The following is a 13,718-nucleotide window of genomic DNA, read 5'->3' as shown; positions in this document are numbered from 1 at the left end:
GTGCTTTTTTTCTTCTCAACTCTTCTTTTTAAAGCAAGAACTTGTTTTTTCTACTGCTGCACTTTAAGATGTAACCACGTGTTATCTTATAATCCTCATCACTTCCTTGAGAATTGGTGAAGAGAAAGCTGTAATTATTCCCGCCTTGTTGTTGCAGAAACTAAAGTGTTAACTGAAACTGGCTTGATGAGTTTCAGTTTTGATAGCTTTGTATATGATATGGACTGTATTAAGAAAATTCAACAGATAAGTTCTTATCTTCATAAGAAATTGTCCTCTGAAATATAATGCTATTGTTTATAGCATACTCTTCCAAAGGTTGTTTCTTATCTACCCCTATTACATTGAAAACTGCTAATCTCCCCTACACTTCATATTATATGGCAAAATGGAATAGAAGTATTATCCTGTTGCATATTTTAAAATCTGGAAGAGTATTTAATAAGGAACTAAGGAAGGACTAAGAAACTTCAGGAATAATGGAAAAGAATTGTGTACGATTTGTAATATGTTTGCTGTAATCAACCTTTTACCCCATCACATCAGAGCTTATAAAGCAGCTTTCCCAAATGCATCTACACATGAGGCCAGTGGGAAAAGGTCATGCTTCTCCAAGGGAATTTTTCTAATCTGAAGCCCAAGAACAAAGACAACAGCAACAACAAAAAAAATAAGAACTCAGAGTTTTTGGTTCCTAATCTTCTACTTTTTTAAATTTTAGAATTAACTTTACAGTCTTTGCTTATTAGTCTTATTTTTGCTTTAATTAGAAAATTATATGTAGGTAAGTAATTTATGTTTTATCCTTTCTTGAAACTAAATGGGCTGGAAAAATGTCTTGCTATTCCTTAGCATGTGGCAGTTTTCTTTCCCATGTAATGTGAAACAGCAGACTCATGCAGCCTCCCTAAAACGGGAGCATTCACCAAGTTGCGCGTTTCCTTTTTCTGCTCGGTGAGGGGATGGGGGATGAGCTGAGAGGAGCATAAGGATGCTGAACGGCTGAACATATGGGGGCTGCAGAGTGACTTAGCAGGAGTCTTAATGACATGGGTGATCTTAGGATGCCCCTAGGCTTACCTTCTCTGATGTCAATTATAGGCTTCTATTTTTAATATTTAAGGATCTGTTTGATTACTCAATTCCACCTCTTTTCTGTTCACTGGTTTCTGGATCCTAAGGAATAACAGAATTGTTAGACCCATTCAATGACTTTGTGCATCCGTCTCTGTTATCTGGCTTAGAATTTAATAGATGGAGAGTATCACTTAGTTTACAGATGGTTGTTCTAAGCAGCTATTTTCTTTTGGCAGTCACACTTGTGCAATAAGTCATACTTGCTATTTCCAATATGTGTTTTTGATATTTCTTCCATGATAGCCTTCAAAATCTTACAGATGATACTAATTATAGCTGCATTCTGTTTATTTTCTACCTGATCAGGTGTTCTTGTTGGAACTATGGCTAGAAACCATTGACAAAATATATTTTGAGAAAGTAGAGCTACTAACTTTGGCAGGGGAAAAATGCATAGAACACAGAGGCCTGTGTGTTAAAAATTTGTTCCTAAAATTATACAAGGATGAGCAATTTAGCCATTTATTCTAACATGGTTAACATGAGTAATAACCTCAAAAATATGCCAGAGAAACAACAGCCCTACTTTAAAGAGCACCACACTGGGGAGAGATTCCAAAATCAAAGCAAATTCATAACTTTGTAAGTAATGTATCACATATGGTTGGAAAGGCACATTTGCCAACACACTAGGAGAAAATGCTCAGTGAAAATTGATGGGTAGGAATAAATTAGTATATGCCTAACATATTGACTCGTTAAAGCAAAATGTAGACAGCTCTAAGATCTTTTTTCCCTATCCCGCCAGAGCTCGTTACTAATCAGTAAGTCAGCAAGCCTTATAATAAGATGCAAATAACACATTCCTAGTTGTCATTCTGTATTTTTGAAGCTAACACATAGTCCATGGAAATTCATTTGTATTCCATTATCAGTTTTCTTTGTTTGCAAAAACTACCCATATTAAGGTGCAGATGTGTAATTGGAAGGAGCAAGTTTTACACATCCATGTGTTTGTGTGAATCTGAATTAAGTCTTGAGTGGCATTTCTCTTTTGTTTTAGTTTTGACTTTGAAAGTGTGGAGAGCACTGTGGAGAGCTCGGTGGACAAATCAAAGCCCTGGAGTCGGTCCATTGAGGACCTGCACAGAGGAAGCAACCTGCCTTCCCCCGTGGGCAACAGTGTATCCCGCTCGGGAAGACATTCTGCCCTGCGGTGAGTGCCTGGTTCAGGAACAGGCGGGTTTGGTAGGATATGTTGGGACAACTTCTGCTGAGGATCCTGGGCTTTGTATGTATCACTTGTTCTTGTCCCACGGCACTTGTGTTGTCAACGATTCCAAATGCAGATTCCTACGGGAGTTCATGGGATCGTCTGTTGGGCAATACTCAATGCCTTTAAGTAGCTTGCTGCAAATACTACTCCTTCATTCAGCACAGAAAGAAAATTCTGCTTCCAAATGACACAGCAGAGCAGTCTCCATAGACAGATAAGTTCCTGAAACCCAGGAGATGCTGCCATCCTGGGCTCTGTTTCCTAGGTAGAGTCAGCACATTGAGATCTGAGAATCTCAGGAACTCCTTGTTGTTATTTAAACCCTACTCCTTCTCTCTTCTTCCTGTGGTAACTCAGGTGTGTCTTCTGTGGGTTGTGGTCTTAGTCATAGGTGCAGTGATTATTTTAAAGAGATGCCTTTAAGCACTGTTCCTTTGGTTGGGTGTGCTCTCCATTGTCAGCCTTCCGTTTCCTCCTACAGATTCCTTCTTCTTTGGTTGAAATACCACTTTACTAAGGGAGGATGGGGGGTGAACACCTGTATTACTGCTGAGTGTAATATCACTGAAATTGTACATTCACTCATACCTACTGTAGAGTTTGGTGGGTTTTTGTCATGGAAAGTTAAAGTCTTTATAAATTCAGTTCTGCTCAGGATTTGATGTTTGTATATTATGCTTTTTATCAGCCATGCAGATTTTCCTTGTTTGGAAATGCCAAAATTATTAACAGCTTTGGAATGATTCAATAATAATAATGAAGAATTGAATGTCAGTTCATCTCACTACTTTTGCAATAGGTCAAGGGCTGTAGGAGCCTGGTGGGCTGCTGTCTGTGGAGTCGCAAGGAGTCAGACATGACTGAGCGGCCAGGCATAGCACACATGCACGTTTCCCAGGGGGTAAAGAGCCGATGCAGGAGATGCAGTTTCAATCCCTGGGTTGGGAAGATCCCCTGGAGTAGGAAATGGCAACTGACTCCAGTATTCTTGCCTGGGAAATCCCATGGATAGTCAAGCCTGGTGGACTATATATAGTCCATGGGGTTGCGAAGAGTCACATACAACTGAGTGCATACACTCGTGCGTGCACACACAGGCACACACACACACACACACAAGGGCTATATAACCTGCTAGTCTGCATCAGCTTAATGTGTGGACAGAGGATTATGTGGGCTGATTGGGAAGTTGAAGGAGGACCAGTTGTGCCTGAAGAACTCCCTAATCACTCTGTAACCCAAATGGAAAGTCTTACCATTGATACAGCTATAGTGATGTGTAAGGAATTTAATTGACAAAAGGACATTTTTCATTTGCTTTTTCATCATTTCTTACCTGGAAAGTATCATATACTGGCCAGCTACCATCTTAACAAGAAGTTATTTTTAACTGCAGGATAATTCCTTTACAATATTATGTTGGTTTATGACATACATTAACATAAATCAGCTATTGATATACATATGTCCTCTCCCTGTAAATCTTCCCTCCCATATAATTCATTTTAAATTGGAAAAAAAAGACCCAAAGTATATAGAGAGACATGATGGAAATACTGTTTTGAGAAACTTGGGAACCATTATGACATTTCTGGTTGATAGGTGTGTTGACCAAATAAGAAACCAACATTGTGTTGTTTTTTGTGTGTTTAAACAGTTTCAGGCTCAGGAATGGAACATTTGAAATTCCTTTGACTCCTTCGTTCAGTTCAATCCAGTCCCTCAGTTGTGTCTGACTCTTTGCGACCCCATGAATCGCAGCACGCCAGGCCTCCCTGTCCATCACCAGCTCCCGGAGTTCCCTCAGAATCACGTCCATCGAGTCAGTGATGCCATCCAGCCATCTCATCCTCTGTTGTCCCCTTCTTCTCCCACCTTCAATCTTTCCCAGCATCAGGGTCTTTTCCAGTGAGTCACCTCTTCACATCAGGTGGCCAAAGTATTGGAGTTTCAGCTTCAGCATCAGTCCTTCCAATGAACACCCAGGACTGATCTCCTTTAGGATGGACTGGTTGGATCTCCTTGCAGTCCAAGGGACTCTCAAGAGTCTTCTCCAACACCACAGTTCAAAAGCATCAATTCTTCAGCACTCAGCTTTCTTCACAGTCCAACTCTCATGCATGACCACTGGAAAAACCATAGCCTTGACTAGACGGACCTTTGTTGGCAAAGTAATGTCTCTGCTTTTGAATATGCTATCTAGGTTGGTCATAACTTTCCTTCCCAGGAGTAAGCGTCTTTGAATTTCATGGCTGCAATCACCATCTGCAGTGATTTTGGAGCCCCCAAAAATAAAGTCTGACACTGTTTCCACTGTTTCCCCATCTATTTCCCATGAAGTGATGGGACCAAATGCCATAATTTTAGTTTTCTGAATGTTGAGCTTTAAGCCAACTTTTTCACTCTCTTTTACTTTCATCAAGAGGCTTTTTAGTTCCTCTTCACTTTCTGCCATAAGGGTGGTGTCATCTGCATATCTGAGGTTATTGATATTTCTCCCAGCAATCTTGATTCCAGCTTGTGCTTCCTTATATGATGTCCTCTGCATATAAGTTAAATAAGCAGGGTGACAATATACACCCTTGACGTACTCCTTTTCCTATTTGGAACCAGTCTGTTGTTCCATGTCCAGTTCTAACTGTTGCTTCCTGGCCTGCATACAGGTTTCTCAAGAGGCAGGTCAGGTGGTCTGGTATTCCCATCTCTTGAAGAATTTTCCCCAGTTTATTGTGATCCACACAGTCAAAGGCTTTGACATAGTCAATAAAGCAGAAATAGATGTTTTTCTGGAACTCTTGCTTTTTTGATGATCCAGTGGATGTTGGCAATTCGATCTCTGGTTCCTTTGCTTTTGCTAAAACCAGCTTGAACATCTGAAAGTTCACGGTTCACGAATTGCTGAAGCCTGGCTTGGAGAATTTTGAGTCCTTCATGGGCTCTCAAAAAAAAACCAAAAAACAAAAAAAAACCAATATAGCAATAAATTTCATGACACTTGTTGACTTGAAGCTTCGATTTTTGTTTTTAAACAATGTGTATCAGTGTATTCCAGGTCTAATGGTTTCTAATTCTGTATTTGGTCATTTGATAGCATCTTTAACTTGTAAAAACAGCAACCAGAGGTACTTCCCTGTTAGCTCAATTGGTAAAGAATCGCCTGCAATGCAGGAGACCCCAGTTGGATTTGTGGGTCAGGAAGATCCATTGGAAAAAGGGATAGGCTACCCACTCCAGTATTCTTGGACTTCCCTTGTGGCTCAGCTGGTAAAGAATCCGCATGCAGTGCAGGAGCCCTGGCTTTGATCCCTGGGTTGAGAAGATCCCCAGGAGAAGGGAAAGGCTACCCACCCCAGTATTCTGGCCTGGAGAATTCCATGGACTGTGTATAGTCCATGAGATCACAAAGAGTTGGACACAACTGAGCGATTTTCAAAGATTGTTTACATATATATATATTTTTTTTTTCTCTCTCTCTTCCTTCTCCTTCCTCTCTCCCCTTTCTTTTTTCTGCTACCTCCACTTTTTGACTTTATTTTTGTTGGTTTTCTTTTTCATTCTCCCACGTCATATTTGATCATCATCTCCTCCTCTCTCTTGCCCTTTCTCGTCCTCCTGTCTCCTCTTCCTCCAGTTCCATTCATCTCTCACGTCACCACCAGATTGGTTTCTCTGCCTGAGTATCTTCAGTTCAAATGCCACCAGGGCCGCTTCTCCCCTTGTTGCTTCTGGAGCAACTTCAGTTTACACATTGATGACAAGGCTTCTAACCAGAACATCTTGTAAATCATGGATGACAATGACAGTGGCACCCAAGAGAGCTTGTAGTGTGTGACAGCAGAGCATGGTACCTGCTCTCTGTGTTATAGTATGATAACTGCATGGCTTCATTCCATCACCTTGTACTGGGATAAAGCCCAGTACCTTTTAAACTTTGATTCTTTCTGTTATCATATTATGATTCTTCATTTTAAGAGTTTGAGCCTTCAAGCAATACTGCATTTTAACTAATATTGAAATGTTTGTTAAACATTTGTTTAACAAATGTTTGTTTGTTTGTTTGTTGTGGACTGATAAAAAGACAGTCACATTCTGTAGAGACAATTTATTCTGGTAGCTTTGTTTGATTAGAATGTCTTCTGTATCCAAATGCAGATTTTAGTTCCCGCATTCCCCATCCCCAGATAATAATGTAGATTCAGTAATCTTATCCTATATCACTTGACAAAAGGGTTGGTTAAAAACTTGGAGGAAGAAATGAGATTTCAAGAAATTTAAAACACTTCATATATATATATAAAAAAAAAGACAGTAAATGTGGCTTGATTGAAGAAAAGGAAAAATGCTCTACTTTCAAAACAAAATTCTAATGTTGCACTCTCTTTTCGTATGTAGCCTTTTAGAAATACTTACAATATATGGTTAAGCATTTTGTGACATGACATTCACCTGGAGTTGTATCAACTTGTAGATTCTGTACTATCATAAATTTGTCAGAGTAGCCAGTTGTAGAAATGTTTATTGATGAAATGGAAACCTCGAGTGTGCTGTCTCATAAGCTTAGAGTCTGGTGTGCCTTCAGTTAAGATAGATTTCTGTTACAGATCTGGCTAAATTAAATGATGCCTTGTATGCATATATGGACACTCTAGATTTTTTAAGGCAAAAATTGCATTAATTCAGATGTAAGAGAAAGTAATTTTTAAGAATATCATGTTTAATGCCACTAAACTTAAATAAGCTGACTTCCCTGGTGGCTTGGATGGTAAGAATAGCTGCCTACAATGCTGGAGACCCGGGTTCGATCCCTGGGTCAGGAAGATCCCTTGGAGAAGGAAATGGCAACCCATTCTAGTACTCTTGCCTGGAAAATCCCATGGACGGATGGAGGAGCCTAGTAGGCTACAGTCCGTGGGGTTGCAAAGAGTCGGACATGACTGAACAAAATCACTTTCTTTCTGTAGTTAATAAATCAGTATTACAAGGTTTAAAAGAAAGTGGTGGAGCGTTAGGAATCTGGAGGGAAGACCAGATTTAAACTGGGACTTTAAGTGATGGCCAGAGTTGTTTATCAGGGTGAGGAAAGGCTGTCGCAGGTAGAGGTAATATGAACGAACATGGGCTGAGCAAAATCTTACATCAGAGATCAGATCTGTTTGGGACAGAGGGAAGATCCTGCCTCTCTGGGACAGAGGTTCTCTGATCTTTGCAGTGGGATAGGACTGTCTAATCTGAGAAGGCAATGGCACCCCACTCCAGTACTCTTGCCTGGAAAATCCCATGGATGGAGGAGCCTGGTAGGCTGCAGTCTGTGGGGTCGCTAAGAGTCGGACATGACTGGGCGACTTCACTTTCACTTTTCACTTACATGCATTGGAGAAGGAAATGGCAACCCACTCCAGTGTTCTTGCCTGGGGAATCCCAGGGACGGGGGAGCCTGGTGGGCTGCCATCTCTGGGGTCACACAGAGTCGGACACGACTGAAGCGACTTAGCAGCAGTAGCAGCAGCAGGACTGTCTAATGGCGACTGGGTCACAGACATACCAAACTGGGAAAGCCTTGCAGGTCACCCTTACTGACCTTCCCACTTAAAGGAAATCATGACCCCATATTTTCTTTAATATATATTAACTCCTACTTACATTTCTTTCTAAGATTTCCTAGAACAAATTTTACTGTTTTTCCTGAGATTATTATCTTAATGGACTGGCATTTTGTGAAGTCATCATCGCTATTTTTAGCACTTACATATACTTAGTGCATTTACATGAAGAGTTCAAATTTACATCCTTGTTTACACATCTTTAATCCTTTCCTGGCAATGTTTTTCATCGGAGTAATTTTTATTTATTTATTTTTTGGTTCTTTTTTTTTTTAATTTTATTTTATTTTTAAACTTTACATAATTGTATTAGTTTTGCCAAATATCAAAATGAATCCATCACAGGTATATAATTTTTAAAAATTGCTAAAAAACAAGCACAAAGATATTGGTAGCATTGATTTTTATTGGGGAGAAAAATAGAATTTGTTGAGTGTCCACTGTGTGCCTGGCACTGTCCTAAGAGCCTTCTGTGATTGTTCACTGCGTACAAGGCCTCTGTGAGATACATATCTGCTGCTACTAGTTAATACTGTCATTCTGAGGAAACCAAGGCCTCTAGCGGTTAAGCAACTTGCCTGGGATCTGAAGTGAGGTGGCCAGACCCCAGCTGTCATGTCACATGATCCTGCCTATATATTCACAAAATGATTTTTTCCCTCAGTAAATATACTATTTTAATATCAGGGTGTCTAAATGGAATTATGTAAATTGTACTGTGCAGGAGAGGACTTGTTAAGCCTTCCCAGAAACCGTGTCTTTTTCTACTTCACCCAAAGGTGCTAAATGCCCTACTGGAGACCTGATTCATGTGCTGGATTTTACGTACTTTACAACTATTAGAAGATAACCATCATGTAGAAACGTGAACAAGGTTTCCTAAATGAAAGATAGGAATAAGAAAGTTCTCAATGAATACAGTTTTATTTTCACCTATTTGGAAATGAAGGCTTCCCAGCAGGCACAGTCATAAAAAATCCGCCTGCCAGTGCAGGAGATGCAGGAAACACAGGTTTGATCCCTGGATTGGGAAGATCCCCTGCAGTAGGAAATGGCAACCCACTCCAGTGTTCTTGCCTGGAGAATTCCATGGACAGAGGGAGCCTGGAGGGCTACAGTCCATGGGGTCACAAACAGTGAGACATGACTGAGCACACACACACATTTGCAAATGGGAAGACATTGAAAAGAAGGTTTATTGAATGGAGATAGTGACTATTTTTACTGAAAAGGAGATTATGAATGAATTCTTCAAGTTTCTGTTTTTATGATTTTAGAACTGACATAAAATGCATATACTATATACTCATGGATCAGATAGGGAGAAACCACTTATGTATACCTGTGGCAGATTCGTTTTGATATATGACAAAACCAATACAATATTGCAAAGGTAAATAAAATAAAATTAAAAAAAAAAAAGAACCTTTCTTTCTTGGAATTTTGGAATTTGGCTTTTATTTGGAAGGCAGTGGAATGGGAATCACACAAGATGTGTAGGGTCTGGTAAATGCCCTGGATATTGATTGGAGCGAAAGATTGCTGAGGCAGCTGGTGCTTAGACCTACATGCGAGATACCCAAAGCTTAGATAATACAGCAGAGACCATCAGAGTGATAAAAAACAGAAGCTTTGTGTCTGATTGATTAGAAGGGGAATTGAACCATTAGTAAAAAGGGGAAAAGCTGGAATCTGGAAAGGATCTCATGTCATTTAGTCCAACTCTTTGTTGATGAGGCACTTGAAGCCCAGCTCAAAGACCTTATTTCCTAAGCAGCTAACTCATTCCTACAGACAGATTTTCATGTGTATGGGCTAAGGGCCCACGTGGCTCATTGGCTTTCATTTGCAATAATTACTTCTGTTCATAGCAGTTTTCCTGATCTCTTCGTAACAGTGATCCTATCTACAGCTATGAAAATACCAACTCAGTACCAGTTTGCTTATAAAGTAAGTGATATTTTAAAAGAGATGAGCTCTTTTAAGCTCTTACGAGTTTTTATTTCAGCAGTAGCATTTTACCTTGAATTTTTATTGTTGGGCGAAGAAGATCACCTAACCTTTTAACTTAAACCATTATCAGATCAGATCAGATCAGATCAGTCGCTCAGTCGTGTCCAACTCTTTGCGACCCCATGAATCGCAGCACACCAGGCCTCCCTGTCCATCACCAACTCCCGGAGTTCACCCAGACTCACATCCATCGAGTCAGTGATGCCATCCAGCCATCTCATCCTCTGTCATCCCCTTCTCCTCCTGCCCCCAATCCCTCCCAGCATCAGAGTCTTTTCCAATGAGTCAACTCTTCACATGAGGTGGCCAAAGTACTGGAGTTTCAGCTTTAGCATCATTCCCTCCAAAGAAATCCCAGGGCTGATCTCCTTCAGAATGGACTGGTTGGATCTTCTTGCAGTCCAAGGGACTCTCAAGAGTCTTCTCCACCACCACAGTTCAAAAGCATCAATTCTTCGGCGCTCAGCCTTCTTCACAGTCCAACTCTCACATCCATACATGACCACAGGAAAAACCATAGCCTTGACTAGACGGACCTTTGTTGGCAAAGTAATGTCTCTGCTTTTGAATATGCTATCTAGGTTGGTCATAACTTTCCTTCCAAGGAGTAAGCGTCTTTTAATTTCATGGCTGCAGTCACCATCTGTAGTGATTTTGGAGCCCAGAAAAATAAAGTCTGATGCTGTTTCCACTGTTTCCCCATCTATTTCCCATGGAGTGATGGGACCGGATGCCATGATCTTCATTATAGTAGCACATGAAAAATATACTTGAGTTTTATAGTTAGAAGCTAAAACACTTGTATCTTGATTCTCAAAACAAGGAGATTGAACTCAGTTTTGTTCATTTTCCAACTTCTGTAAATTAAGAATGTAATTTCTGAAATGATCATTATTCTCTTCCTTCTTCTCCCCCCAAATTATATAAAATCAACTCAGATCTTCTGTAGTTCATGACTGAGACTTGTAATCTATATTTTATTCTACATGTATTCCTTTCCCTTAACTTTATTTATTCTAAGTTTTCCCTGTGGAAGGATCTTGAAGAATTTACCTTATCTGCCAACTTGAAGGGGAAAAGTTAGAAAGAAAAGTATATTTAAACAGTTATTCTCAAGGTTGGAAGTTTGTCTGTTCACCAGATGAGATGGCAGATGTTGGTTAAAATTTTCAGTAACGGTTACTTTAGGAGAGAAAATGCTGAAAAGGAATAGAAGCAAAAAGGATAATGGATGATCATTATAGCCAATACCTGAGTTTTATTTCTGAGGAAGGGGAAATGTTGAAGATGCCCCTTAACCTGCTGGACAGTTGACCTGAAGATCTAAAGTTGCAGAAAATGCAGTACCCATATATAGAAGAAAGACTTTGTAAATTCCTAGACTTTCCAAAAATAAACTGTAACTACAAATTGTCACTTTTCCTTTTCAGCACATTTGTAGGCAGAAACAAGTTCGAAGTGTTAGGCTGTTGCATTTCAGATTTTTGCATTTCTTTTTTATTGGGTGTTGTAAAAAGAGAAAAATGTACTTGGGTTAAGAGTGTACATTCCAGATTTTCAGCTCGAAACTGATTTTAATGACCTTGCTAGTAGAAATGGTGAGAGTTGTAATTATAGCTTGTGGGTGCACCACACTGGCACATGTCAGGCATTTTCCACTGTGAGGTTTTCTTCCCTTGTTCCACTTCTTTATTGGGTCTTTTATCCAATAGAAAATCGACTGAGCTTTCTTTCTGTGCTGGTATCAGTCTCACAAACATGGTGAACGTTCCAAAAACCCACTGGACTTTGTGTAAGAAGTGTGGGAAGCACCAGCCCCACAAAGTGACACAGTACAAGAAGGGCAAGGATTCTCTGTATGCCCAGGGAAAGCGGCGTTATGACGGGAAACAGAGTGGTTATGGTGGGCAGACTAAGCCAGTTTTCCGGAAAAAGGCTAAAACTACAAAGAAGATTGTACTGAGGCTTGAATGTGCTGAGCCCAAATGTAGATCGAAGAGGATCCTGGCTATTAAGAGATGCAAGCATTTTGAGCTGGGAGGTGATAAGAAGAGAAAGGGCCAGGTGATCAGTTTTGAGCTTTATATTTTGTTTTATTATTAAGACAATAAAAATGCCATCAATAAAATCCTCTTATTTAAAAAAAAAAGAAAATTGACTGAAAGAGGCTATGTGGAAATGGAAAAACAAGCCTACTTGACCAGTGCATTATTGGGGATCTGTCTCACAGATTCTCAGATCAGATTTAGGACCTGCCTCATAGGTTGTGAGATTAACAGTTCCTATAAAGAACCTGGCACGGTAGTGTGTAGTCAATAAATGTTAACTGTATAAGATTGAAAAAAATACTGAAGGTGACTTAGCAAATTGCTCCAGCTACATTCTGTCACCTTCATCTGCAAGACAGATTGCATCCATAATATGTGAAGGGTGCATTGCTAAATATTGAGGATACAGAATGACACGGGGAATAATATATTTGTACATAATATATTCATTCTTGATAAATGAATTTTTCATACTTGCATCATTATATCTTCATAAAATTGTAGGGAAGTGTTTGAGAATTATTAGCTCCATTTTACAGACAAGAAGGCTCAGAGAAGTTACCCGTAGGTAGTAAGTGATAGAGCCAGAATTTATAATCCGAGTCTTCTAACTTCTTTCTACTATGTCAGTGTCTTTATATATGATTTGATTGAGAAGAGTGTGTGTGTGTTCATGCTCCTACTAACACATGTTGGTATCACTTGTGTATAAACAGAACTAATTATATGGAACCTTAGAGACTAGAGTGAACAACCGAACCTAGAGAAGAGTCATAACTTGGTCTGCATGTGGCACGTGAGGAAGGTTGGGAGGAGAAGGTAGCAGCCAGGGGAGGAAGGGAGAGCTGTAGGAGCAGTAGTCAGCTGTGAGACTGCATGGTTTGTTCAGGAAACAGTGAACAGATAAGTCTGGCTAGAAGTCATGGAGAGCCAGGTTATGTACTGTGTTATGTACATATGCGGATGTGAGAGTTGGACTATTAAGAAAGCTGAGCACCGAAGAATTGATGCTTTTGAACTGTGGTGTTGGAGAAGACTCTTGAGAGTCCCTTGGACTGCAAGGAGATCCAACTAGTCCATCCTAAAGGAAATCAGTCCTGAATGTTCATTGGAAGAACTGATGTTGAAGCTGAAACTCCCATACTTTGGCCACCTGATGCAAAGAGCTGACTCATTTGAAAAGACCTTGATGCTGGGAAAGATTGAGGGCAGGAGGAGAAGGGGACGACAGACGATAAAACGGTTGGATGGCATCACTGACTCAATGGACATGAGTTTGAGTAAGTTCCAGGAGTTGGTGAAGAACAGGGAGGCCTGGTGTGCTGAGGTCTGTGGGGTCACAAAGAGTCAGACACGACTGAACGATTAAACTGAACTGATGTACTGTGTTGAAGACCAGGCTGTGGAATTGTCATTTTGACACACTGACAATGATTTATTGAAGGTTTATGAAAAGAGGGGCCAAATATTGATGAACATAGAAATATTTCCATTGAAAAGTCACAAGCATTAGTTTCCTTGGACACTTTTCCCATGGAGTCATATCCTAATTAGCCACTCCATAGCAAATGCCTTTTACAAAAGGAATATAATTGAAAAACAGAAAATTCAAACTAATGGCCCTTCATTCATTTGATGGAGCCTGTTGATTCAGGTGTTCCATTCAAAATGCATGTAAATGAGACCTTACAGGTTCTGTTCTAG

General features: G+C 40.0%; 2 protein-coding genes across 6 annotated transcripts in view; both read left to right on the top strand.

Annotated features, from left to right (window-relative positions):
* The window catches only part of FMNL2 (formin like 2), a 333,014-nt gene that overhangs the window by 238,116 nt on the left and 81,180 nt on the right, over positions 1–13,718 (top strand). For 4 of the 5 annotated variants that reach the window (XM_061437829.1, XM_061437860.1, XM_061437838.1 and 1 more), the window contains exon 6: positions 2,141–2,293. The exons of the other annotated variant lie outside the window; for it this stretch is intronic. In XM_061437829.1, coding sequence (XP_061293813.1) covers positions 2,141–2,293 — 153 coding nt within the window. The remainder of the gene's footprint in view (positions 1–2,140; positions 2,294–13,718) is intronic. 5 annotated transcript variants of the gene reach the window in all.
* On the top strand, positions 10,267–12,120 carry LOC133259907 (large ribosomal subunit protein eL42-like). The gene has a single exon (XM_061437981.1). It carries the CDS (start codon positions 11,608–11,610, stop codon positions 12,067–12,069), a length of 462 nt encoding a protein of 153 aa, XP_061293965.1. The 5' UTR covers positions 10,267–11,607; the 3' UTR covers positions 12,070–12,120.

This window comes from Bos javanicus, chromosome 2 (assembly GCF_032452875.1).
Source record: "Bos javanicus breed banteng chromosome 2, ARS-OSU_banteng_1.0, whole genome shotgun sequence".
Lineage (NCBI taxonomy): Eukaryota > Metazoa > Chordata > Mammalia > Artiodactyla > Bovidae > Bos > Bos javanicus.
This window is presented reverse-complemented; position numbering and strand designations above follow the sequence as displayed.

Coding starts and splice junctions, on each gene's coding strand:
- LOC133259907 (XM_061437981.1), top strand. CDS start 11,608: ATGTCAGGCATTTTCCACTGTGAGGTTTTCTTCCCTTGTTCCACTTCT.